This window comes from Psittacula echo (genome assembly GCF_963264785.1).
Source record: "Psittacula echo genome assembly, chromosome: 4".
Lineage (NCBI taxonomy): Eukaryota > Metazoa > Chordata > Aves > Psittaciformes > Psittacidae > Psittacula > Psittacula echo.
This window is the reverse complement of record NC_137738.1, coordinates 85,666,792-85,694,053: the sequence shown is the minus strand read 5'-3', so window position 1 is coordinate 85,694,053 and position 27,262 is coordinate 85,666,792. Positions and strand designations below refer to the sequence as shown.

General features: G+C 35.9%; 1 protein-coding gene across 1 annotated transcript in view; it reads right to left on the bottom strand.

Moving 5' to 3' along the window:
* CSMD1 (CUB and Sushi multiple domains 1) overlaps positions 1–27,262 on the bottom strand; it is a gene marked incomplete at both ends in the record, with an annotated part of 1,184,444 nt that overhangs the window by 110,791 nt on the left and 1,046,391 nt on the right. The window contains 5 exons of the mRNA XM_080616376.1: positions 6,446–6,559; positions 6,710–6,790; positions 9,448–9,593; positions 11,270–11,447; positions 20,855–21,043. Coding sequence (XP_080472502.1) covers positions 6,446–6,559; positions 6,710–6,790; positions 9,448–9,593; positions 11,270–11,447; positions 20,855–21,043 — 708 coding nt within the window. The remainder of the gene's footprint in view (positions 1–6,445; positions 6,560–6,709; positions 6,791–9,447; positions 9,594–11,269; positions 11,448–20,854; positions 21,044–27,262) is intronic.

The window sequence follows — 27,262 nt, the reverse complement described above, 5'->3', positions numbered from 1 at the left end:
TGAATCTTCAGCACAAAATTCAGAGAGATTTTTCTTAAGTTGTGACTTTTTTACTACTGTAGTATAAATTATAAATCACTTATCTAAAAGTCACTCTGATTATTTAGAGATATAAGAATGGGGAAAGTGTGAAAAGTAAAGCTAATTACTCATTTGGGTCATAACGTTTTCTTCTTCAGAAGGTGTGAGCTGTGGAAGAAATTGCAAGCAAACATTTTTTCCTTGGCATATGTCCCTGTCTGCTACCATCTGACAGAACTGGCTGTAGCAGACTAAGAGGTAAAGCTGTTATTTATAGAAGACATCCTAAGAGAGGGAAAGCCTATGGGGGTAATTGCATATAAAGTAGTAGGAATCCTTTGACAATTTTAATTCAGGAACTGTCTCTTTAGATAGGAACACCTGTAGCTAAATTACACCCAGAAATTTCACATCAGTATCTGTATAAGAATGCAGCGGTGCATGAATTTAGTGGCAGTAGCTTCTCTTTCTCATTATCTTAAAATGAAACACACTATTACTTTGACTTCCCATCTTCTTCATAAGCTGGGAAAATACAGTCAACAAGTGCTCTGATTCATTAATCTGAAGAAAATACAAGAACACCAGCAAATTCTCATGGAACAACATTGGGAAGAAACATATTGTCATATAAATAATGATAACTCTTTTCTTTTAGCTAAATACATGAGACTGACTCCTAAGCCAAAGTTTGGCTAGCTAGGTAGTATTTCCAGTCAAGGCACGTAAAAGTGCTCATCAGTGATGAAGAGTGGCTGATATGACACATTTCCACAACCTGCTTTAACCCATGGTATCATTTGCTTATGCTAGAAGACTATTTTAAAGAAAAAAATCACTTTTACTGATCCAGTATGGGCTGCTTCAGAATACCTATTATAATGTTAAAGTCTACTAGAACAAAATGCGGATTAAGAGCTGGCCTTCAAAGTTGTAAATTCCAAGTATCCTGCAGAAATCAGTAATGCCATCAGACGTCGCAGCAAGACACAATAATCCTTTTCAAAACTGGAAAAACACTTCTCTGGATAAACTATACTTCAAGAAATGGCTATGATTAACTAAATACGACAAAAAAGTAGTTGCAAAGTACAGGACATTTGGAAGGAAGATATGGGACTGCAGCAAGTACCTCTGGAGTGGTTTTTAGTAAACATGGCATGTCTAAAAACTAACAGCAGGGTTGGTAAGAATACACCTTCTTTTGTTGCGTGCTTTTCCTCAGCATCTGAGGGAGTTCTGGAAATGAACATTGGTCAAATTAGTTATGAAACTGATCAGTTACTGATCATTCAGATTTGGGGCTTGCAAACAAAATCTAGATGTTACATGGATACTGTCCAGATAAAACTAAAGCCAGGTGATCTCATAAAACGGGAAGTGTGATGTTGCATTCTTCCAGAAAAGTTTACAGTTGGGTTAATCTAAAAGGTTATTATCACAGGGCTTATATAGGTGCTCTTTCAGCCAAATTTCCACAAGTATCATTTCCAAAGACGCACACTGTAAGCATCTTCTTAAGAATAGGCTGCATAAACTTGTGTTTACTTCCTGCAGTATATGAAATTTTTGGAATCTGGGATGGAGGTTTTTCAACTAAGAATAAGATTCAAAGTTACGGTTTGAAAAAAACTGAGATCAGTTTTACCATGATGCAAAGAACATTGTCAAAAGGTATTGAGCTACACTTCAGGAACTCAAGAAACTCATTGCAAGTAAATGAAAGAAATGGAGCCAGGGAAGGACATAGAGTGAAAACAAAAACAAACAGGAAAGTGACCAATCCCAAGAACTGAAAATTGCTACTATCCTTTAGGAAAAAGAACTATCACAGACTAAGAAGACAATCACATGCAAAACCTTGACTGTTAGCATCTCTAAAACATCTGACAATGTTCCAGATGAGAACTGGTCACTGTAATAATGGTTTGCAAAAAGACAGGACTAGAAAATTGCAGGAAGAATAACCAACCAACCAAACAAAAAAACCCTCCTCAGAAATCACTTTTCCTGCCTTTTTATTTCACTTGGTTTGCTCTTAGATCATCTCTGTTTTTTTGAAAAGGACATCAGGACAAAAAAAGCAGAAAGAAAGGGAAGGAAATAGCTTGTTCGCTAGGTTTGAAAAAATACCAAAAAACCCCCCATTTTTTCAAAAGCAGGTAAAAGTTATCAATAAACAGAGAAAGGCTGCTCCTAGTTCTCTCATTCCTCGCAGCTGATTCTTAAGAAGGGACCTGAAACTCGTTTATTTACTACAGGGGAAAATGTGCCTGTTGCAGATGTTTCCTCATGCCCTTTTCTCATAACTGAGGAAAAGTATGATGTTGCTTTTTACTAAAGAACATTTCTTTGGTAGGTGAATATTAAAACTAAACATCTAAAAGGCCAGAGAATTTCACTGAACAAATATATTATCACATGTATGCAACATAAGAAACAGATCAATGCAGGACTGCTGTAGGAATTCTTTCCTCCATATATTCTACTGCGTTCATTTCTTGGACTTCAAAAACTTTACTAACTGAACAATTTCCAAAAGGAAGAGGGACTGTTTATGTGAAAAAAAAATGCACCTCTCTAGTACAAATCACTGCAAATAGAAATGCAACGGATGAAAGAGGACATGGAATATTCTTCTGTGGTACTGAGACAAAAATAGTCTCTTCTGAAGTCTCTCTCAGCATATTCTTAGGGCAGAATATTCAAGTTAAAATGAAACTCTAATGTCTTTCTAAGCTATAAATAGTTCAGTACCTCTCCTGTGCTAGAGCAAAAATGGCCAAACCTCCTTACATGGCAAGCTATACCTTTAACTCTTTCTATGGCCAAGATTCACTTCCTATGACTGAGAGTCATTGGATAAGAAGTCACTTCCAGTCTCAACCATTCATAGGAGACATAACACAGGGACTTATGAGAGGAACAGTTCTAGAGTAGTTCAGAGACATGGGAAGGCGAACAGTCTGCACTGTAGGGTTATGTGGCAAATTGGCAATGTTCATCTTGGAAGCCTTTTCTGGCTCTCTTTCTCCATCATAATGAACTACTTACCAACCTCCCCCCCTCCCAAGTATAGCTTGGTTGCAGATTACATGACTTAATCTCTAGAGTGGAAGCTCAATTTAAACATTTTACAAGATTCATATGGTTAAAGACAAAACTGAGATACTAAGTGAAGCTACTTCCCCTTGCTCTAATAAAACAAAAGATGTATTCACTTCCCAATGCAACTAATAACTAACATTTATCATTTGAATAAAATAAACTCCACAAAACTATTTTCTTGATATCATACATACAACAGGTGAAAATAAAAAATTATAATTTGGACCCTTTTGTTCTATAATATTACCTCTTACCTTCAGCATGCTATTTCAAAACAGAATATTCCTAAATACAGTTCCATACAAATTGCTTCAGCTGAAGTATACATATTCTACTGTTAATATTCTTTCTATTATTTGTCAATCAATTAACACATTAACATTATATTCTTCAGTATTATGTTTGATACCTTCTGGACTCTCTTCTACCACCTAAGATACAGGGTGATTCAACTATTTACACATTTAGAAGTTTAGGATTTGAAGTTTACCAGTCAAGAAAAATCTGAGCTGCAAACTACAGAATTAGACACTTGAACCCCAGAATATACTTAATTATCATGTATTCATATACCTTGAAATTTAAAGCAGCTATTGTAAAAAGCTTTGGAATTATAACAGCAACAAATATTTGAAAAAAACCCACCAAACTGCTTTAGGCATATTGAAAGACATAAGCAATCTATTTTACATTCATTTTTAATCATATTATTGCACATGTAAATTCCAAGTACTGTTATTTTTTAGTTTGCATCAATTCATACATACAAGTAATGCTTACAGAAAAAAACCCAGGAAATAACAAAGATCCTTTTATTAGTCAGACACACGGCAGTGTCACGAGAAATGTAATTATGCAGGACAGCATAAAAATCTTATTATACCCTATTTTTAAGGAATAGATTACCTAGCCTGGCTTTTAGAGAATCTGATTTGGTTGTTTTGGGGAAGGTCTGACAGCTTCTTTACTTAACTCTAATACCACTTCTGATACCTCCATTTTTTATTTCCCTTTTTTTTCATAAATATGCAAATTACCACCTCTTCAATTTAAGCTTTCTAAGCAGCCATACTGGAGATCTCTACCTTAAACTTAATGCCAATTAGTTGTTTTATGTCTATTTTGTGACCAATACAGAAGTACTTCTTGCTGTTGCAATGCTCATCATACTTCAATTTACATCTATACATTTCTGTAACAGTAATTTAAAAAGGAAAGAAATTTGTAGCAAGAGAATATAAGGATACGATGAGAACAGGGGCTCCAAGCATGTAAAACCAAACCATGAATGGTCAACTATACGGAAATAAATTCATGTACTTTGACAGCATGTTCTGTAGGGTGCTTAGGGCTGTGTACATTAGACAATATCTGTCAAGTTTTCATGGTACCAAGCAGTATGAGAAAGTTTGTCCTTCCAGGCAGGAAAGGAAGCTATAAGGAAAGCGTGGTGCGATTACAGCAGCTCTGGAAGTTGTTCATTCAGAGTGATGCAGACGTGGCCCCTGAGACTGATTTTTCTTGCCTGTCAGATGTTTCATCAGACTTGCATATAGTATCCTAGAGCCTAGACTTCGGTCGTATAAATATATTTCTTGCCTACTACAACATTGTGGCATAGCTCAGGAGAATGAAAAGTTTTCTGGCATCTCTAAAAAAAATGTGAGGTTGATCCAAATAAGGACAATGTAAACAATTATAAACTACAGAAACAATGCAGAAATATAAGAAGGCAGTCCAAAAATTAGCTTTAAATACTGCATGTACATTACATAGCAAGCAACAATTTTTTTTTTTTTTCCAAGTTTATCAAGATCAGACAGCATTGTATAAATGCAGTTCTATACTCCATCAGCTCAAAAGAAATGGAGTAGAACTGGATGACAAGAATGACTAAAAGTACAAAGTATCTTCTGGTCTGTAGAATCATGCCATAGATATGGCAAATAGAGATCAACTTGTTATTGTTTTTTTCCCCATAAGAACTAGAGAACATGAAATGAAAACAGCAGGTGCCAAGTTCAAAGCATACAAACAGAAAAATATCTTCACATATTATGTAAATAAATTATGTGACTTCTTGCACAATAATTTGTGGAATAAAGCATTACATGGGTTCAAAAAGGGACTGAATAAATCCATTTAAAAAAAATCCTGCAGGATTCAAATGCAAAGAACATTTCCAGATTAAGAGTGGCTTAGCTACAGTTGGGTAGTTGCAACGATCTCATGTCCTTCACTAGAAAATCATTTGTAGTCAGTGACTGTTAACTTGATTCAAAACACGTATTTCTCCTTTTCAGACACTTATGATTTTGAAGAGCAACATGAGTACTTTCAAGTATTTATCTAAGAGTAAATGCCATAAATGCAGTAATTAAAACCACAACTTTTAAATGATCCAGCAATATTTCATATGGTCTAGAAGAATTATTCATAAATATCAGCTAGCGTGTTTTCATAAAATAGGAATTCAACATTTATCTCCACTGGCAATAATTCATGTAGACTGACAGAGGTATTGGGAGAGGCTGGTATAAAAATAAAACCATGGAATTTATTTACAACTTGTCTGAAGAAAGGAAATCAGCTGCATCCTAAATTATCTAAAGAAACTCCTCTCTTACATCTGTTCAAAATAACTGTGACAGAATTTTATTCTAATGTCTCCAGTTCCATTGTCTTCTGTCTCTGTATCACTCCAATGGCTTCTTTTTTATTAGATTATTTCTTCAGATGTCAGCAAGGTATATGTGTTTTCCACAAAGGTGAGCAAATTGTGTATGAATGCACAGCTAAACATTATTCACATTATTTTTTTAATTTCTTGTCTGCAATACTGTAACAGTAAACAGTATGAACAGTTGAAGGATTTTTAGTGCTTCCATGAAATTAAATTTGCTACGTTATTTTAGAACATTTTTCACATGACTTTGTCATACAATGTCACCATATTTGTAAAAGCAGAAAGAATAATTTCTTATTTTATTTTGAGAGCTTTATTTAAATACATGTATTTAAAACTCTAGTGGTGAAAAGAAATCTTTGGTTTGATATGAAACAATATTAAACAAATTAATTCTAGAAGTCCGTTTTTCATTAATGGTGTAGTTACATAGTTAAGAGTCATTTTTGATTCTGAAGAATTGTACGTCTGCGCAAAAATTTCTGGGACCAGTTTGAAAATGTCTGAACTTCTTAGATACTGAAGAAATAAATGGAAACTTCTCTATTAAACATTGATGAAAATACAGTGCCAAAAAATTTGATTCTGATGCATACTAATGATATGAAGATCATGCAAACATATATTTACCTTCACAGTATGGAGAGGATCCTTCAAACTGCAACTGTGCGCTCAGTTTGCAGGTTAATATATCTTGTCCAATGAGGGTGAAACCAGGATGGCACTTGTACTTCACAAAATCTCCTGAAAAAGTTATTGAAAAAGAAGTTGAGTCCAAAACACCCCTCAAACACAAGTATACCAAAATCTCATGTGGAAGATATAATATATTAATATTTTAGTTTAATTAGAATTCAAGTGAAAACATAAGAAAAAGAGATACTATTTTTTCACCTATTTCAAAGTCATCATCTTCTGTAAACAAATCTGCATGTGCAACTGTGGGTGGAGGCTGGCACTTCTTCAGCTGATAAGCTGCAAATTCAAGCAAAAATAAGATTAAAAATACAGGTGTGTTAAGAATTATTTTACAAAAAAAATAATTTCAATTCACACTTTCCAAATTACCAAAGCTGCACTGAAACTCATGGTCACTGTTACATTTTCCAAGTTAAACGTCATGACAACACATAAGGGTGGTGAGGCACTGCCACACATCACCCAGAGAAGTGAAGGATGCCCCATCCCTGGAAGTGTTCAAGTGCCAGGCTGGATGGAGTTTTGAACAACCTGGTCTGGTGGAAGGTGTTGGAACTATGATATTTAAGGTCCCTTTCAACCCAAATCATTCCATGATTCTATGATATTCTTTAAAATAGAAAATAATAATTTATCAGTATAAGTGGTACAATATATTGCCTAGTTATAGATCCATTGTAGTACAGGATGCAGTGAGATGTTTATGAGGAGATTTTTGCAGCTACAAGGCTTCTTTTTCATGTGGCTGCCTCTGCATCATGTGATAAGGCTAAAGGTTATGAATCAGAGGTCATCTAGATTTATGGGAAAATCTGTAATTACCTGTCACATACCTGGCACATCATACTCATTCTTAATTTAAACTTACTTAGAATTAATCTTTCTCAGGATACAGGTATATATATTTACTTTAAGAAGAAACAGCAGTTATAATAATTGTGTAAATTATACACAATGCCCTCTTCACCCCAAAGCCACAATGCCTTTAAGACAAAATCTCTACTCTTCAAATCTGTTTTAATAAATTTTGAGCAATCTCATAAGGAAGGTGGCCAGTACAATGACTGACGTGTTTCTGAAATGAAGCAGAATACCTACAATAGCTGAAAAAGCCACTTCTGGACAAAAAATCCAAAACAGAGGTTGAAGATTGTTATCGAGTGCACATACTATAGAAAAACTCCCCTCTTCATGGAATTAAATCATAGCCAAGAACATGTATTCTTCTGTTAACTTGACAGACCTATCCTTGCTGTATCTTGCTGGTTTTGAGAAGTTAAAGAAACACAAAATATTGGGAATCAGCCCTTATCTTCCACATAAGGTTCTACAGCCCATCACTGTAAAGCAATTGCACAAGGAGAAAAAAGTCCAAACATGGCCAGTTTTTAATTCATGGGGAGTTTCAGGGTTTTTCATCCATAGAGAGTTTCCAAGGACAGGGAGGAGAAATCATATATGTTTTCCTGTGTACTAATATATTTGTATGGTGCTTTTGCTATATACACATATACGAAAACATATATGTAATTATTATTATGCATACCTAATAGTACCAGTTTTCCTGGAGAACACTTGAGAAAAAAAAAAATTGCAATCTGCTTCAACACTTGTAACAGCAAACAGCTAAGAGACAGACACTAAGAGGTTGCCAGCAGTAACATATTCTAAGAACTTAAAAATTCACGTGTATGCATGTCCAAGTAAGGACTTCACTGAACTAAGATACCTGTCTCCCGGTACGTGAGCTCAAAAAATGGGTATCCCTTCCTTTAGTTTCCAAGAAGCCTGGTTTGCAGGGTTTTCTCAGCAGTGGCTTATGTCACTGCTTTGAATTCCATTAAAAGCATGGACACTGTTCATATTGTACATGATTTCCACCCATGGGACATTATGCAAATTATTATCATGTAAAATAAAGAAACAGTGCAGAGGAAAAGAAGTATATTCATTCTTTTTGTTCCTTGCTAGACAGCTGCACTACATAATGAAATAAAGTATATATCTTGCCTTTTTAACATCTGTAGTCATCAACCCTGAAATACTAACTACATGTTTATGCACCTTCAACTTACGGCTGGAAAATGCTCCCACTGACAATTCCCTGTAATCTGCTTCTCAGGCATTGTCTAATTATGTGGGAGCTATATGTTCCCCCATGATGACTAAAGCCAGGTACTTTAGGTTTTGCTTCTCAGATCGTTTTAGGTGACCATGCATGTCACCCCTCTTTTAGGAGAAAACCACAGATAAGAAAAACATTTCAGACTCTGAGTACTATTTTCTTAAAGACTTCTCCATGCAAACAGATACTTTCAGGTACTCTTTGTGGCATTTCCTCATTGTGAATTAATTCAGCCAGTATTTCTGAACTGCAGTACAAAAGGCTAACAATTTTCCATTTAACATACATAATTTGGGTGAATTAGCCAGAATTAGAACTAGCATTAGAATTCAGCATTTCATTTCTGAATTAGATGGAAATTTGCAAGTCCCATAGCCCTGACTGTAACTTTGAGCAAAGTATTTTGCTGGATATCAGTCTTAAAGTTGTTGTTCAACCCTTCCATGGCATCCCATCAAACTTTCTGACCATGAACCTTAGCACAGTCAGCTAGTGCAGAATTTTATTACAGAAAGTTAAAAGTTAAGTAATAAATGGGCTAAAATAATTAAAACATAAAAGCTTACTATTAGACAGCAATGATTAACATTTAAAGACAGAACATAGTTTACTCAAGGACACAAATGAATGCTCTTAAGATTTTAAAAACTAATTTGCACTGTAACTTAAGAACAAGTAGCAAATCCATGAATCATGCTAAATTTATTTCAGATCATTCAAGATCATCATCACAAACTTCAGAATTTTTCAAAAAAAATTCACTCATTGATTGTGGTAATTAGATTTTTATGATATAGAGTAAACTGACCATGAAAATTGAGGACAAAGAATCCTCCCGTTGAAAAATCACTGTGAAATTTGAGGAGGACTTGATTGGTGGAACTGTAAGCTGTTTCCAGAGCTGTGTTCCCACTGAAAACTCCAAGCTGAGGTGAATTATGGTCAGGACCATCCCTAGGAAAGGAGATGTAAAATATCAGCTGAAGAAATACTCTACTTAACATTTAAATTAACAGTCTCTTTTCTCTGAAGATCTGATTAAATTTTTGTAAGAAAAAGATTCTACTCTGGTATTAGTGACAAGAAGAAAAAATAAACTATATGTGACTTGGCATAAAAATTTATTTTCTTCTTCTTGCTGCCTTGAAAACAAGAGTGAAAGTAATTAATATTAAATAGGAACTTAATAATTTACTTAGGCTTTCATTTTGGTCTGATTCCGGGTGGGGGAGGGGTAGGGGCTGGGAAGAAAAAAAAAAAAGTAAAAGCTTTCATATTAAGATTTGTCTTTTCGTACAGAAGTGAATGGCATATAAATGAATGACTTAAACAAAATTACACTAAACAACCTCCTCCCAGAAAATTCAGGAGCTATCCATTGCTGACTGAACAACTCCAAACATAACACTAAAGAAAGCATGCTTGTAATTCATGGGCAATTGAGAACTGAGAGAAATAACCTGTATAACAGTTGTTTTTAAATCTTTATTGAAAGACATGCTTCAGGCAAACAACTTCAAATAGCTGACACAATTTTAGGACTTAATTGCTAAGGCAGAAAGAGAAGTCTTTGATACAGTTAGATCTTTACCAGTGAAGGCTTTTTATTATTATTATTATTTATGTAACATGCCAAAAAGGACAACCTATGATACATTTTAGTCTTCGATTTACAGGTAACGTAAACATTCGAGCTAGCCAAATGGCAATTTATAAACAGTTATGCATTTCTATAAACTCATTGGATTTTCCCTGTATTATATGGACCTTAGTATTGCTGTATAGAAAAAACTCACCCCAGGCAGCAATAGGTACAGGAACAGTACACTAGCTGGGAGAGAGGAGCATCTGACTTACATAGGAGTAAGTTATATCCTATATTCTGTGAAAACTGTCCTGTTGCAGAACCCTCTATGGAATATATGAGAAATTCCTTTGCACATTATGTAGGGTAATGACCAGGGTTAGCCTTAGATAAGAAAATGTGTAACAACTTCAGCATCATTTATACCTGTTCTTGAGTGCAGTAAATTTCAATGCAAGAATTTAGACAGCCCTAAGACCTCTTCCTCCAGCTGAGGATGCAAAGTTAAGATGGGTTTGAGGGGTAAGAAATCCACGTTCAGAGAAGGGGCACATATAATATGAATCTTAAAGACATGGAGGTACAAGGGCTGAAATCTTGGCTTAAGAAATATACAGAGTACATCTGTCAGCAGTATTAACATATTAAGAAACTTCAAGAAAATCTTATTTAATGCCCCAATTAGTCAATACCTACAGATGTCAAAAGTTTTGCTACAACATATATTGCCTCATGTGCTCATGGGACATGAAATTTAACATAAGCCAGACTGTTTCATCACTTTGACCTCACATTACAAAACAGAGAGCTCAAGATCTGATTGATAACTGAGTTGGCTTTCAAAGCACTTTTGCAATAATATTCCTAAAGAGTTCAGAAAGTGATATATAATTCTTTTTTTTCATAAAATTGTAGAACTTGTCTTATATGCTGTTCTTCAGCACGTATGACAACCTAAAGAGCAATACTAAGCAAAAGCAGAGCTTGGGACAGTGATATCTGATAAATCAGAAAAAAATCACTTTTGTTCCGAAAAATTGCATACCAAACTGCAATGTAGTCATTCACAGGTTCAGTTTGGAGTAAGGTGAAGTTGATATAAATCCCATGGCCCGGAGGTACAATAATTAACCAAGTACAGTCCTTGGAATTTGGGTATTCATCTGGAAATCCTGGAGAATAAACTGTACCATTCTGAGCAGTTACATTATAGCCACAAGGTGCTAAAAAAAAAAAAAAAAAAAGAGGGGCATTAGTAGAAGAAACATACATGTCACATGTTACAAATGGAGTACCAAAATCCTTTGAAATTCAAAAAGTTCCACAGGACAAGCCAGTCTCTAGGTCTTAAGGACAGCATTTGTCCTTGGTTTTCTGCTTCTCAGAGACAGAAATCACTGATACTTCTGAGACATAATTTATCCTGATGTGTTTCAGATTTAATTTCTTAAAATCTATCAAAATCTACTGGGAATATTGCTTTTATGCAGGACTCTTGAAACTAAGATTGCATACATTTAAAAGGGGGCATATTTTGCTTACACTCAATATTAACAAACAAATGAGCAAACAAACTCCTTGCATGTTTCCATACAACTGAACCTTTAGTGAACTGGAACACAGTTTTGGAAGGAAAAAAAAAAAAAAAAATCTGATTGTTCTTTCATTACCCCAAAACCATTGTACTTTATTTTTGTCAAATTTTAACCATGTTTAATGGTATTTCAGTTGCAGGTTGTATGCTGGTTATTCTTATGGTAAGTGAAATGAAGATAGAGACGCAAATTAGCATACACTTGCTGAATGAAAATTGTAGGCAAATCAATGTGATTAGAAGTATTAAAAGGTGTTTGATTTTATTCAAGGGTATCAAATATGTAATGATGTGCTCTCTTTTGAGTCTCAGTTTGGGGGAACTGACTGATTATGGATGCAAGCATGGATCTGAGGAGACATATGGCCATTACAGCAAACTAGTGAGTGAGACTTTAATCTCATCTGCGGGCACTTAGTTTAGCTCTGGAACTTTTCTCATTAGGTCTTAGAATAAAGCTTATGTTATTATTGTCAGGGTTCCTATGACTCTCCTTCAGACCCTCTTAATTTCTTTTTCACCCTTCAACAATGGATGGAAAAGGGAAAGGGAAAAGGAAAGGGAATACGAAAGGAAAGAGAAAAGGAAAAAAAAAAAAAAGGAAAAAGGAGAAGGGGAAAAAGGGAGATGGAAAAGGGAAAAAGAAAGAAGGATGGAGAAATGCCATCTTAGAGCAGAATGTAGTTCTGCTCTTGAACTACAAACCTTCAGTGCCCCAAAACGGAATGAGCTGAGGAAAATAAAGTGTTGGTTCTATCTGTCTGATTCCTGGTTGGATGTACAGGCCAAGGGCAGCTGGGCTGGGAGTGTCTTTTAGCTCTGGTAGTTCTATGATGAAAATATGACTTGAATCCATTTTTCACTGTTCCCTAATCCTGTACGTTTATGCCATGCTCAGGTTGCCTGGTCTCAGAAGTCTATTCTGTTCTCTCTCTGCATAGCACTCCATTTCACAATTAAAAGACGGCTTTGACTAGGATGCTTACTACATTGAAATACACTTTCTGAGACTAATGCAGGGACAAGTGGAAAATCCTTTAAATTCTAGTTAAGATACAGAATTTTTCTGCTAGAAGCTTTATGCTCAAGTATATTTTGAGTCTATTTTTGACAGATTTATTAACGTTGTCAATGATTGCATACAATTTGCATTTTGCCTCCATTATTCTCTAATATTCTACAAAGAATGCAGTTTGATTGTATCTCAATAAAGCTGGTCTAATTGCTCTTATATTATTGCTAGCTATGACAGAACAATAAATTGTCTCAGAAAAAAACAGAAAGAGTCACAGATAATAAAACTTTAATCAAATAAGCAATACACACAGCTAATACCAGGTTTTCTCCAAAGATCCTAGAAAAAACCAAATCACAGGAGACAGCAAATTAGAAATAACAGGCTATCTTTCACACAAGACAAAAATAGCTTTAGTCTGACTAAACGGATCACTCTAAATTCATGAAGTTACTATATTGTACTTTGAATGATAGGTGTGAAGAAACAGATTTTTTGAAAAGTAAAAGCATATAATCAAGTCTTCTAAATTTTCAGATGCTAACACTAGCCCACATACTGATTTACAAATGAATAAATGCCATACTATGTCCTCCAATGCTCAATTATACCTAATTCCAGATACAACATTGTGCATAGAAGGACAGTAAACATTTTTAAAGGTCCACCAAAAGGTGCCCAAACACAGTTAGTAATTTCTTAACAGCTACAAATGTTATGCTAAGACAGCTATGGTATATCATTAGGGCAAACTGATTGCACAGGAGTGAAGTCTTAGCACAATTACATGACATGCTTCTACTATGATCTCTTGAGCAGAAATTAATCTAATTTTCTCCCGTATACAGATTAAGCTCTTTAATTTTTTTCAAATCACTTGATACACAGCGAAGAATATTATTTAGAATGTGGATGGCTTCCAAAAACATGCAGATCTTGCAGTTCGAACAGTCCTCCAGTGCCAGATTACAGTTTTCAATATGGCTGGTAACTGTTTAACCCCATTGTTGTATGTCCACAACTGTTCACCATATGTGTATATATACACCAAGCCTTGCTTGGTGTAACTGACTTAGAGAAGTAGGTGGGGAAGATTTCAAGTACCATGATCTAGTATGAAGCAGTGGAAATGTATATGAGATGAAAATACCTTGAAAAGGCTCTTGAGTATAAGAAACATTAAATGGTGCAGAGAAGCTCCTCTTGCGCAAGTTTGCATTATAAACCTGAGACTCATTTATCTCAAGTACAACAATGTCACCTATGAACTTAGGGATGCCTGTCTTTAGCCCCACGATACAAGAAGTTTAACCATGCCATCCTTTCATCACAGAGCATAAAGCCAACAAATATGCTTTCTGAATGGGAATAGAACTGTGCAGAACAGAAGCTTAGTTTACTAGCTTAAGATAGACAACTGGATGACCTAACAGGTGCTAGACAGACATACACCACAGATCTCAGATGTCTTAGGCAGAAAATCTAGAAGAAAAGTCCTGAAGTTCTAGCCATAGTGCTCTAGGTGGTAACCACTGGCCTTAAAGTGACAGAAAATATTGCCCATGCAATCTCAGAAAGTTTAAAATTTTTAGCAATTAAGTGTAAAATATGGATATATGTGCAAAATGCTGTTATTCTGGGACAGGGCAGCATGTTTGATTTAATTCCGATACTAGCAAGTACCTGCAGTTTAGGTAAACACTATAGGTGTACTCACTTTCTTGTGTACAATCGATTGTTTTCACAACACTGACACAGATCTTCAGAGATACTTCTTAGAAGGGCAAGCTTACTGACCCAACACTACTATTTACCAGCTTTGTTTTATTACTGTTTTTCCTGCCTGCTGATGGCCCTGACATTTCTCAGCAGGCAAAAATCCAAACCAAACCAATCCACAAAACCCACCACTTTTCTTTAGCATAAAAAGGGGGAGGTAGGGAACTACCACTAGACCGGAAAAAATCAGTTTAGGATTTCTAGTAATGTGACATCTCTTACTATCTTCCTAGGTTCAAATGCTTATAAAAACTAGCAGTATCAAAAGCCACCTGGTCTAATTGTTCTTATCTTCCCCCAGGTACCAGGATTTTTACCAATGAATTAAATCAGAAATAGTATATCTTTGGTCTTGCTAGGAAAAACTAATATACAAATATCCGATAACAGTAAATCACATGTCTAAAAATATCAGACTATGATTATACAGAACATAGAAGTGAGAAAATTTTAATGCCAGCAGAAAAAAAAATATGCTGTTTTATGTTTCTGAGAGAGACCTTTGCAATGATAATTCCCTTTGTCTATATTAGAAGCTTGAAAGGGTACTTAACATTTCTCTAATGCTATTATGAATTCAAGGGAATCATGGAATACAGAAAAGATATGGAACTGGAAAAGGCTACCCAAGGAAGCTGTAAATTCTCCATCCCTGGCAGTGTTCAAGGCCAGGCTGGATGGGGCTTGGAGCAATCTGGTCTAGTGGGAGGTGTCCCTGCCCATGGCAGGTGGTTGGAACCAGATGATTTTAAGGGCCTTTCCAACCCAAACGGTTCTATGATTACACAAAAAATCAAAGAGCTTTATTACAGGCTAGGATAACAAAAAACAGAATGGCTGTGATATTCATACCATCTCTTATCAAGTGAGGAAGCTAGATTATTTCTCAAAGCTGCATAACATAATGTTTACATTCCTTATCCATCTTCTCAGTTTAATTTTAATTTATACACTTTATTCTTCTAATTTCTGATTTATTACTACAAAAAGGATCCCAAAAGTATGTGCTGTAAAAGACCAGCATTTTAAGTTTAGTGTTCCATGTTCATCTTTTTAACGTATCAACAGGATTATCCAAAATGCCAATAGTTTAATAACACAAAATAGTAATAAGAATGATATGTAGCTAGAAAAATCTATATTACTAACACTACAACAACATATAATGAACCAATAAAAAATACAGCGAATGTGAAAACTATTTCCAAAAAGAATAAAGATTATAACGTCTAGAAATCTAAGACTCTAGATTTCTAAGATCATATACAAAATAATGTGTTTTCCCACTGATAAACACTTCCAGTTGCATCTCAGATATTAAAGTTTGTTAAAATTAATTTCAATTCGTGAATTAAAAGGATAAGAGAGAGAATACAGATTTGATATCTTAAATATCTTTAGGAGTACAAAGAGTGTGGATATGCACTAATGTCAATAGAAAAAAAACTCATATATTCTCTTATCTTTTTTTATGTCCTGTGAAGTATTTTCTTTCTCTGTTCTTATGCAAGATAACAAGGCAAGTTGTAGCTGACTGGCAGAAAATATGGTAATGAGTTTTAAAAACCTGTATCATCAGGCAGCAAGATTAAGGACTAAATACACTAATGTTACCATTTACTAGAGCAAGTTATATTCAGATCTGTTTTATAAAGACCGCACAGAAGTTATTTTATCAAGCAATTATCCCGTATCTTCCCTATGATGTTCAGATTATTTTTTTTCACAACATTTTTGAAAGTGGGATTGTTATTTCTGGACTTATATTCTGCTTGTAACTCTAACTGTTCTTTCCACCCTTGAATTGTATTGTATATAGAACATATGTTAGTAATATTCTATCATCATTAATTACACTTCTATATCCCTCTTTCAGGATATTTTACAACTTTACTGTATGTTTACCGAGGAAAAAGTAATTCATACTTGTTTATAGGGCAGTCTTATAATGAATAACATTGTTTGTTTGTTTTTTTTTTTCCAAAAAAGTGATAAAGTTGAATCCACAACCTTCAGCTTTCAGGGTTTTTTTAAAACTTAAAGTTAATTATTTATTAATTCATGTAATATATGTAAACATTTTGTGAAGTGGCAGAATTTTAAACCAAATGTCAGACAGAGCTACAGTTCACATTCAATGTAAGGACTTATGTACGTAGAATAGACCTTAAAAAAAAGGAAAAAAAAATCATTATAAATTACAGCCAATCACTGACAAAGATGTGATGCATTATCACATCTTGTGTCTTTTAGGAAAGCATTATTCTACTCTGACAAAGAACTACCAAGACTGTTGATTGATACTCAAGGATCACATACTACAATATAAGCTCAGGAGTGTTGCAACCCAACTAGAAGGAAGTGCAGCAGGAGGACCAGGAGACCTCCTTGGATGGATAAGGAGTTGCTGAGAAAAATTCAAAGGAAAAAAGAGACTTATAAAAGGTGGAGGCAAGGACAAGCATCCTGGGAAGAATACAGGGATGTTGTCTGGGAAGCTAGGGACCAGGTGAGGAAAGCTAAGGCCCAGTTAAACTTGGCTAGGGATTTTAAGGATAACAGGGATTCTATAGGTACGTAGCGAATAAAAGACAGACTAGGGACAACGTAGGCCCCCTCTGGAAGATATCAGGAGAACTGGCTGTCTTGGATTTGGAGAAGGCTGAGGTTCTTAATGACTTCTTCGCCTCAGTCTTCACCGGAAAATGCTCTGACCACACCACCCAAGTCTTGGAAGGCGGACGCAGGGACTGTGAGAATGGAGACCTTAGGCCCACTGTAGGAGAGGATATGGTTCGAGACCATCTTAAGAACCTGAATGTGCACAAGTCCATGGGACCTGACGAAACCCCTCTGCTGGTCTTGAAGGAGCTGGCGAATGAAGTTGCTAAGCCGCTGGCCATCATATTTGAAAAATCATGACAGTCAGGTGAAGATTCTTAAGACTGGGAAAAGGGAAATATAACCCCCATTTTCAAGAAGGGGAAAATGGATGACCCGGGGAATTACAGACCAGTCAGTCTCCCGTCTGTGCCTGGCAAAATCTTGGAGCAGATTCTCCTGGAAGGCATGCTAAGGCACATGAAAAACAAGGAAGTGGTTGGTGACAGCCAGCATGGCTTCACTAAGGGGAAATCCTGCCTGACCAATTTGGTGGCCTTCTATGATGGGGCTACAGAACTGATGGACAGGGGCAGAGCAGTTGATGTCATCTACTTGGACTTGTGCAAAGCCTTCGACACTGTCCCACATGACATCCTTGCCTCTAAATTGGAGAGACATCAATGTGATAGGTGGACCACTTGGTGGATAAAGAACTGGCTGGATGGCCGCACACAGAGTTGTAGTCAATGGCTCGATGTCTGGCTGGAGACCAGTAACGAGTGGTGTCCCTCAGGGACTGGTGTTGGGACCTGTCTTGTTCAACATCTTTGTCGGTGACATAGACAGTGGGATTCAGTGCACCCACAGCAGGTTTGCTGATGACACCAAGCTGTGTGGTTCGGTTGATATGCTGGAGGGAAGGAATGACATCCAGAGGGACCTTGACACGCTTGTGAGGTGGGCTGATGCCAACCTTATGAAGTTTAACCATGCCAAGTGCAAGGTCCTACACCTGGGTTGGAGCAATCCCAGGCACGGCTACAGGTTGGGCAGAGAAGAAATTCAGAGCAGCCCTGCAGAGGAAGGACTCGGTGTGTTGGTCGATGAGAAAATGAACATGAGCTGGCAGTGTGCACTCGCAGCCCAGAATGCCAATCGCATACTGGGCTGCATCAAAAGCAGCGTGACCAGCAGGTCGAAGGAGGTGATCCTGCCCCTCTACTCTGCTCTCCTGAGACCTCACTTGGAGTATTGTGTGCAGTTCTGGTGTCCTCAACATAAAAAGGACATGGAACTGTTGGAACAAGTCCAGAGGAGGGCCACAAGGATGACCAGGGGACTGGAGCACCTCCCATATGAAGAGAGGCTGAGAAAGTTGGGGCTGTTCAGCCTGGAGAAGAGAAGGCTGCGTGGAGACCTCATAGCAGCCTTCCAGTATCTGAAGGGGGACTACAGGAATGCTGGGGATGGACTGTTCATTAGGGACTGTAGTGACAGGACAAGGGGTAACCGGTTCAAATTTAAACAGGGAGAGTTTAAATTGGCTATAACAAAGAAATTCTTTACTGGGATGCCTATATTGCGTAGGGCAGTATGGACCAATACCAACTACAGTTTGCCAAAATACTTTTTTTTTTTTTTTTTTTTTTTGTATATTCTTCTCCCTGTAGAGAATTTAATTGTCCAAAATAGTTTTTAAATTATTTGCATAAATTCCTTCTTAATATATTTTTGCAAAATGTGCGAACTGTCTCCCAGCTGTAGTGATGCAGATTAAAACAAACAAGCAAAGAAACCATCTAAACACCACACCAAAAAAAGAAAACCAAAGAAAAAATGGAAGACATGATGATGACATCAAAACTTGATGGCCATTTCACAGAAAAAAGTACTCATTGGTTCTAGAGAAGTCACACGTTATATATAACATGCAATAAACTCTATTCTTTAATTCAAAAATAAAACTCAAAACTCTCGTTTGCTCAAATAGGCACTACTTCCTACTTCTGAAGTCAGAGAACGTGGTGTTTCTCATTCTCAATGACAAATACTCTCTCCAGACAATGTTTTTTCCCTTCAGCTAGTAGGGCATGTTTATGTTTTACTCCTTGAGGCTGTCAGAGTCTTATAATGTCTGTGCAATAATGTGATAAAATACAGTTTAAATTGAAATGCAAAAGGACTTAATAATTCTTAGTTTAATAATTCCGATAACAATACAAATAGTATTTTTTAAACTAACAAGAACTGGGCTTTTGTAATTGGTTTTATACTTTAACAAGTTTGAAATGCACAAAATTTGTTTTAAAACCTTCATCCAGAAAACTCATTTTAAACTTTATTTCTTCCTTGTAAGCCCTCTGCACTTCAAGACATACGCAATACTTTCAACCTTTTCTACATATTCACTTTACTAGATTTATGAACAATTTATGGCAATTTGCATTAAATATTATGGGACTAGAACTTAAATTTTATGGATTCTTGTAACACTGGTTTTACAGGACACCATAAGGAAACAATACAAATGTCCCTTCCCAAGTACATGTAGAAAACACATGTTCATGCTGCAGAGCAATATATTTAAGCTGTTAGGAGAATACCTGTCTCAGAAATAATTAAAAAAAAAAAAAATTAAAGTTATTATTCACAGTACTAAAATTTTAATTTGGGAAGAAAGGAATCGAAGTGCTGAAGCAAACCTGTAGTCCATCTAGTGTAATTATTCCCTCCAACAATACTCAAATCCTGATGTCACACAGAAGAATCCAAAGTAGAAAACACTGTGTTAATCTGTCCCACTGGAAAAATTATTTCTAGCCTCTAGTAGTTTGTCCTGAAGAAGAATGACTAACCCTTCTCTGACAGTTTTTTCACGACTCATACTTGTAGCTCAGTTAAATCTTACTTGAATTCCTCACAGCCTTTTCTCATTTGACTAACCTAAAAGCTATTGGGTGTTTTGTGTAGGAAAGCATTTGTCTCACCTTTCAGGATCGGTGTCAAATATACTGAACACACATTCTGCTGTAAAAACTTGTAGCACCATTAGCCTCTTGATATGATGGAAATAATTTATTTCAATCTATTTTTTATTTTCTTGGCTGTTTGATTACCCATGACACCAGTTCTACACATCCGCTGGCTAGTTTTGACATAATATCCCATACAAGACTTTGTCAAAGCTTCTAAAGGTCTAAAGGAATGTCAAGAATTTAATTTCTACACTTGTATTTTCTAGATAAAATTCCAAGTAAAAGCTTTACAATAGAAAATTCTGTATGCTACACTGTACACTGTTCCCTTTGCCCCAAAATCTGAAAAAAAAAAAAAAAAAGAAGGAAAAAAGAAATCACATGGAGTTTAAAATAATTTCTGGCAATATCATGAATTCTAATAATCAATACAAGTGACAGATGTTAATATGAACAATAAATCACTGCTAAGGAACATGATTCATAAAATATTTATGATTTACAAAAGCACATATTATTCTGACTTCAGCTGCTTACACTACAGATTAGAATAAAGGTACAGTTCTTCAGCAAAAAAACATGTGACATATACACACACAAACAAGTAAACAAAAATCAGGAAGTACTGAGAGTTCTGAAGTAAAGGTACTACCAGAAAGTTACCTTCGCATCTGGGGAAATGATAGTTCCAATTTCTGTTGATTCCATGTTGGCATGTGAGAACAGGCTGACCCCTCAAAACATATCCAGGATAGCATTCAAATGATACCGACTGCCCCACACTGTAATCTGAGTTGACTATATAGCCATTCAAAAAAGGAGGAGGATCAGGGCAGTTTTGTAACTCGTAAGCTGGAAGAGAACAGAAGTATTTTTTACTGCTTAGGCAGCTCTCAACACAGGAAGTAAAATAAATTCCGTAATACATTCCATAACAGGTAAACACTGGAGTGCCAAACTCCAGTTAAAAAGTGATTAACACATAACACAAAATAAATTATCAATTAGGACCATCCTGATCTTGATAAAGAAATGAAAAAATTAGCGCTAGAATCAAAACACAGGAAAAATCAAAGTGTGGAATCGAATGAATTGCCACCTACAACAGAAATTTGCAATCAAAGAAACTTTTAGTGCAAGGCACGAAGATGGAATATTGTGATTTAATAAGTATGTTGAAGCTTTAGATTAGAATATTGTATAAATTATTGTTTATTTTTAAATACACTTCTAAGTTCAGAGCTAATACCTAAGATCTAAGAAGTACCAGTTTCACAACAGAATAACATTTTTTAACCAAGATACACAGAACGTATTTATTTAATAAGATGGATTACTTACTAAGCATGTCACTAAAGTTTCATAATTTCATAAGTATATAAAACTTTTTCATGAACTTTATTCATATTCAGATTAAATTTGTTAAGTCTGAAACAGCTGCACACAGTAATACTAATAATTTACTAATAATTGACCAAATTTAATAGGTGGCCACTTTTCCACTAAGACTCTCAAGATGGAAAATTATCACAGAATTTTTAATATATCTTTTTCCTATCCTGATATACAAGAAAAATGCGATTAATTCCAACTAAAAAATAGAAAAATTATTTAGGATTTTTTTTCATGATGCCTGAAATTAAATTGTATTTTCTAAAAATGCATATCTATTGAATTACCATGATCACAATTTCCAAAATGTGAACAAAATTTTGATTTTATTAATATGCAAGTATATTTACACAATAAACAGTTAATAAGAACTTGAAACAATTTCTTTTTCTGACAATGTTCATATACTGTTCATCTGTCCTGTCATCTACTAGGAATGGATGCAACCACACTGTAAGAAAAAATGCAGTTTTGCAGCACTATGAGTATTAGATAGAAAAACAAGCATTTCAAATTGAGGATAAGCATATAAATTACTATGGTGTCTTAGATTTATTTGACTGGCAGTATTCCAGCTTGCTCATTACCTGAATCACTTAAATAGTACAATGACTTCAAAAATAAATCAGCACACAACTGACCACAGAAATTGTTTAAGTGTGTTTTCACATTTAAACTATATGGTAAGTATACTAGTAAGGTATAACAAAGTCATTAATTCATTAAAATTTTATGAAATACAAGATTTTCACAGTCTGTGGGATTTTTAAATATAAATTAAGCTGTACAAAAACAATCACCTGACAAAAAAAGAATAATGAAAAGAATTAATGAAAGACTATAAAGTCACAGAGAATTAGAAAGATCTAGAAAAGTTTACCAAGGAAAAGGTTCCTTCTAGGTATACGGCCATACAAAAAAAAAAAAAAAAAAAGCATTGATTATTCAGCATATTTAATGTTGGGGTTTATGTTTTTAAAGACCTTATTCATACAAAATACTGTGATAAAAATTCAGAGGAAGCTTTCATTAATAACATTTACTAAGATATAAAGATCATTTAAAACTACATGTTTCTATGTTGAAGCTATATGCCCTTAGAATATTTAAATGATAAATAGTTCCACAGGAATCAAAAAAGAAAGTTTTATAAAAATGTTACGTAGAATCATTCACGAACAACTTCACACAGAAGCTGTAGAGAGCAAGTAACTGCAGTTTAAGAAATAATTACTGAGGTGAATGCCTGACTTCCTGTAAGCATTCCATTTACAGTCAAGAAATATTTCTCTCAGAATATAAGAAAGTTCAAGTAAGAGCAGTAATACCAGTGTGCTTTATATTAACATATGCCATTAAGCCCAAGCTCTAAAAATACAGGAAGAGATGAAGAACACATTCTTGAACAAGGGTTTTTTTTTTTTCAAAGCTAATCATTACAATATGGATGTATTCACCCTAGAAGTATATACTTGCTATTTTTTATTAGATTATTTAAGCAAGCTATTTCAATAAGATTAAGCTAAACATATAACTTAGGTGTTCTTAAGTGCTTACTTAAAATGAAGTTTGTACTTAATTGCTTTACTGAAATATAGCTACCGTCATGAGATTTTTTTAGTCACTGCTGATTACAGTCATGCTACAAAATAAATAGCAGATTTATTTAAAAAAGGCATTCTTCTTTCCCCCCGTTTGTTCAGTGAATCCAGATACCTGTGGCTGTAACAGTGCAAAGCTGGAAGAGATGTTGATGTACCAGAAATACCTGAAATCCTTCCCAAGTCAGACTCCTCTTCTCTCAAATAACAAAAAAAAATAAGAAAAGAATATCAAAACTTGAAAGTCAGAATGAATCGCTAATGGAAAGGAAATACAAAAAGCTTTATTCTCCCTTAATTATGTCCATTAAAATTTTGTGCTGAATCTAGTAATGGCTCATTAATTTTTAATGCTAGTATTAGTACTGCCATCATTATTCATACAGTACTACTACAGATAATACCATTATTATCAACATCTTTATACAAAATAGAGTACTAGAAAGATTATCTAAGAGTTCAGGACATTAATATTAATATATTAAATTATATTAAAAAGCTACTTGGCAAATTATATTAAAAATACAACAGAATATCATTCTGGAGGGTCAGAGGATCTCATAGATTTATTTGACAAGGTGTAGCACTACCTTGCCCAATAGTTACAGTGACAGTGTTTTGGAATAACAACAGTAAGAAATGGAACTTTAAAACTTTGATTACACAACCTTTTGAGGAGATGAATAGGCATGAAAAATATCCTTCCTTATTGGTTAATATTTTGCAACATGGTATATATATAGGTTACATTTTAAATATATTTAATATGATCTCAGATTTCTTAAGTTAGTCTTAAAAAATTAATTGAAGAAAAAAAATATCTCACTGATCTACATGTGAATAAAACACAAGAATAGCTGAGTTGCAATAGGAAATCCCAAAAGAACATCAACATTTCTCTGCCCCCCTAATTTGCACAACATTCCTTAGAGTCCCCTGGATTGTTTATGGAAAAAGAAAACCAACAAAACAAACCAAAACCTACCTTTTAGAATTCTAGCTACTGTTTATTCAGAGATGCATATGCTTTTCTCCTTTTGTATGACAGGGGTCTGGTACTTTTTTTAGTAAGAATAGAACCCCTGCCTAAAGCAGATTATCATAAGTTTGAAGGTCAAGTCAGTCAGGGGTGAAAGCACTTGCTTTCACAGAGCAAAGCACAGGGTGTTTTGGGGGGGTTTTGTTGTGTTTGGGGTTTTTTTAAGTGTAAAATGTGAAGATACTCTGTATGTGACTTCTGATATAAATCCTATAGATGACTCGTAAATTATTGGTGCAACTCTAAGTCAGGTGCTCCATCTGACTGTGATACCATGATTTACAGGCCACTCAGGAAATATGCTTTACAGTTTTAATATAAATATTATTTATACATGTGGTTTTTTGATATACACAGCGACTATACCTGATTTAAAAGAGCAATTTGTTATTCAGTCATCACTATCAAATATTATCCACAAATCCTGATGTCATCCCTCAAAAAGAAAGTTGTTTTTATGAGTGTCATGCCCAAAGCCTTGTTTGGTACTGAGCTTTAAAATATTATATACTGTTTCACAGCAGAAAAAAAAAAAACACCCTCTAGTGAGAGGCTGAAATGAAGTGAAATGTAAAGGAAATCTGAGAAAAACATTTAATTCCAATGCCAGCAGCAGTCAAATACTTGAATGTTTAAATTATCTCATACTGACATTCGGCATTTCTTCGAGCAGTATATTTTCCACTATTAAGCGGGTAAATCACAAAGTAACATAATTGATCACCCACTATCCTCTTTTAAATTCACATATATTTTCCTTCTTACATTAACACTAGGGTGACGTTGCCCTTGCAAGTGCCACACACATCTCTAACACTTCAACATAGAAATAATTCCTTTACAGAAGAATTGTATTAGCAGAGAGTTGAACATACAAACACTTATATGTTAGGAAAACTGAAAATTAAGGTTGCTTAAACCTTTCATTTAGTCTTACTTCACATTCCTCCATTATCATGCTGTGTACAACTGTAGACTCAAGAACAAATTCCACTTCTCAGACCAGACTAAACTAACATGGGTTCATCCTTTTCTGCGAGCAGCTTTCCAGCCTCTCTTCCCCAAGCGTGTAACATTGCAGGGGGTTGTTGTGGCTGAAATGCAGGATGTGGTACATTGCCTTGTTGAACCCCTTACCACTGGCCACAGCCCATTGATCCAGCCTGTCCAGATCCCTTTGCAGAGCCTTCCTATCCTTCAGCAGATCAACACTCCCACCCAACTTGGTGTCGTCCGCAGATTTACTGAGGATGCACTCAATCCTCTCATCCAGATCATCAATGAAGATATTAAACAATACTGGCCCTAACATCAAGCCCTGACAGACTCCATTAGTGACTGGTCACCAACTAGAAGTGATGACATTTACCCCCAGTTTTTGGGCTCAGCCATCCAGCCAGTTTCCAACCCAATGAAGAATACACCTGTCCAGGCCATAAGCAGCCAGTTTCTCTAGCAGAACTCTGTGGGAGACAGTGTCAAATGCTTTACTTTACTTGTGCTAAATACAAAATGTTCACAGCCCTTCCCTCATCAACCAGGTGAGTCACCTTAATGTAGAAGGAGATCAGGTTGGTCAAGCAGGACCTGCCCTTCATGAACCCACGCTGGCTGGGCTTGATCCTCCCAATTTCCTGCATTTGCTTTATGATCACACTTAGGATCATCTGCTCCATGACCTTCCCCAGCATTGAGGTCAGCCTGGCAGACCTGTAGTTTCATACGTTCTGCCTGCCCTTTTTGCAGAGAGGCATCAACTTGGCCAACCTCCAATCCTCTGGGACCTGTCCACTAAACCAGGACTGCTAATAAATTGTGAAGACTGGCTTGGCTGCTCCTCTCCTAGCTCCTTCAGCACCTCTGGGTGTAACCCATCCAGCCCTATACACTTGTGCATGTCTAAGTGGAGCAGGAAGTTGCTAACTATTTCTTCCTGAATTACAGGGACTTCAATCAGCTCCCCATCTCTGCTATCCAACTCAGGGAACTGGGTATCCTGAGGATGGCTGGTGTGACTATTAAAGACTGAGGCAAAGGCAGCATTAAGTACCTCAGCCTTTTCCTCATCCTCAGTCACTAGGTTTCTCCCAGTACAGGATGGAAGTTCTCCTTGGTCTTCCCTTTATTGCTAATATATTTGTAAAAGTACTTTTTATTATCTTTTCTGGCAGTGGACAGTTTTAGTTCCATCTGTGCCTTCGCCCTTCTATCTTTTTTCCTATATAACTTAACATCGTTGTGCTTTTCATAGGGTTATAGTCCCGTCTTTCACACATGATAAATTCTCTTTCTTTTCCAGATTTCAAGCAGTAGCTCTCTGTTCAGCCATGCTGGTCTTCCCCAACTGTCTGATTTTTGGGATATAGTGACCGCCTGCTCCTGCACCTTAAGGATTTCATTCTTGAGGAGTGTCCAGCCTTCCTGGACCCTTTAGTCCTTCAATAATGTTTCCCAAGGAATTCTGCTAACCAGCATCCTAAACAGGCCATAGTCAGCTCTCCGGAAGTCTAAGGTGAAGGTTTTGTTGACCTTCCTGACTTCTCCAAAGACTGAAAATTCAATCATTTCGTGATCGCTTTGCCCATGACGGCCTCCAACCGTCACATCACCCACCAATCCTTTTCTGTCTGCGAACCGCAAATCTAGCCAGGCATCTCCCTCAGTTGGCTCACTAACCAGCTGGGTTAGGCAGTTATCTTCCACATCCTCCAAGAACCCCCTTGTTTCTTCCCTGCTCTACTGTACTAGCAGCAGATATCTGGCAGGTTGAAGTCCCCCACGAGAGCATGGGCAAGCAATTTTGAAACTTCTCCCAGTTGTTTGAAAAACACTTTATCTGTAGCTTCATCCTGTCTAGGTGGTCTATAACAGATTCCTACCAGGAAATCTACTTGGTTGGCCTTCTCCCTGATCTTCATCCACAAACATTCAGCCTTCCCACTCACAACACTGAGTTCAAGGCAGTTGATGCACTCCCTGACATACAATGCAACCCCCACTACCTCTTTTTCCTTGCCTTTCCCTTCTGAAGAGCCTGTT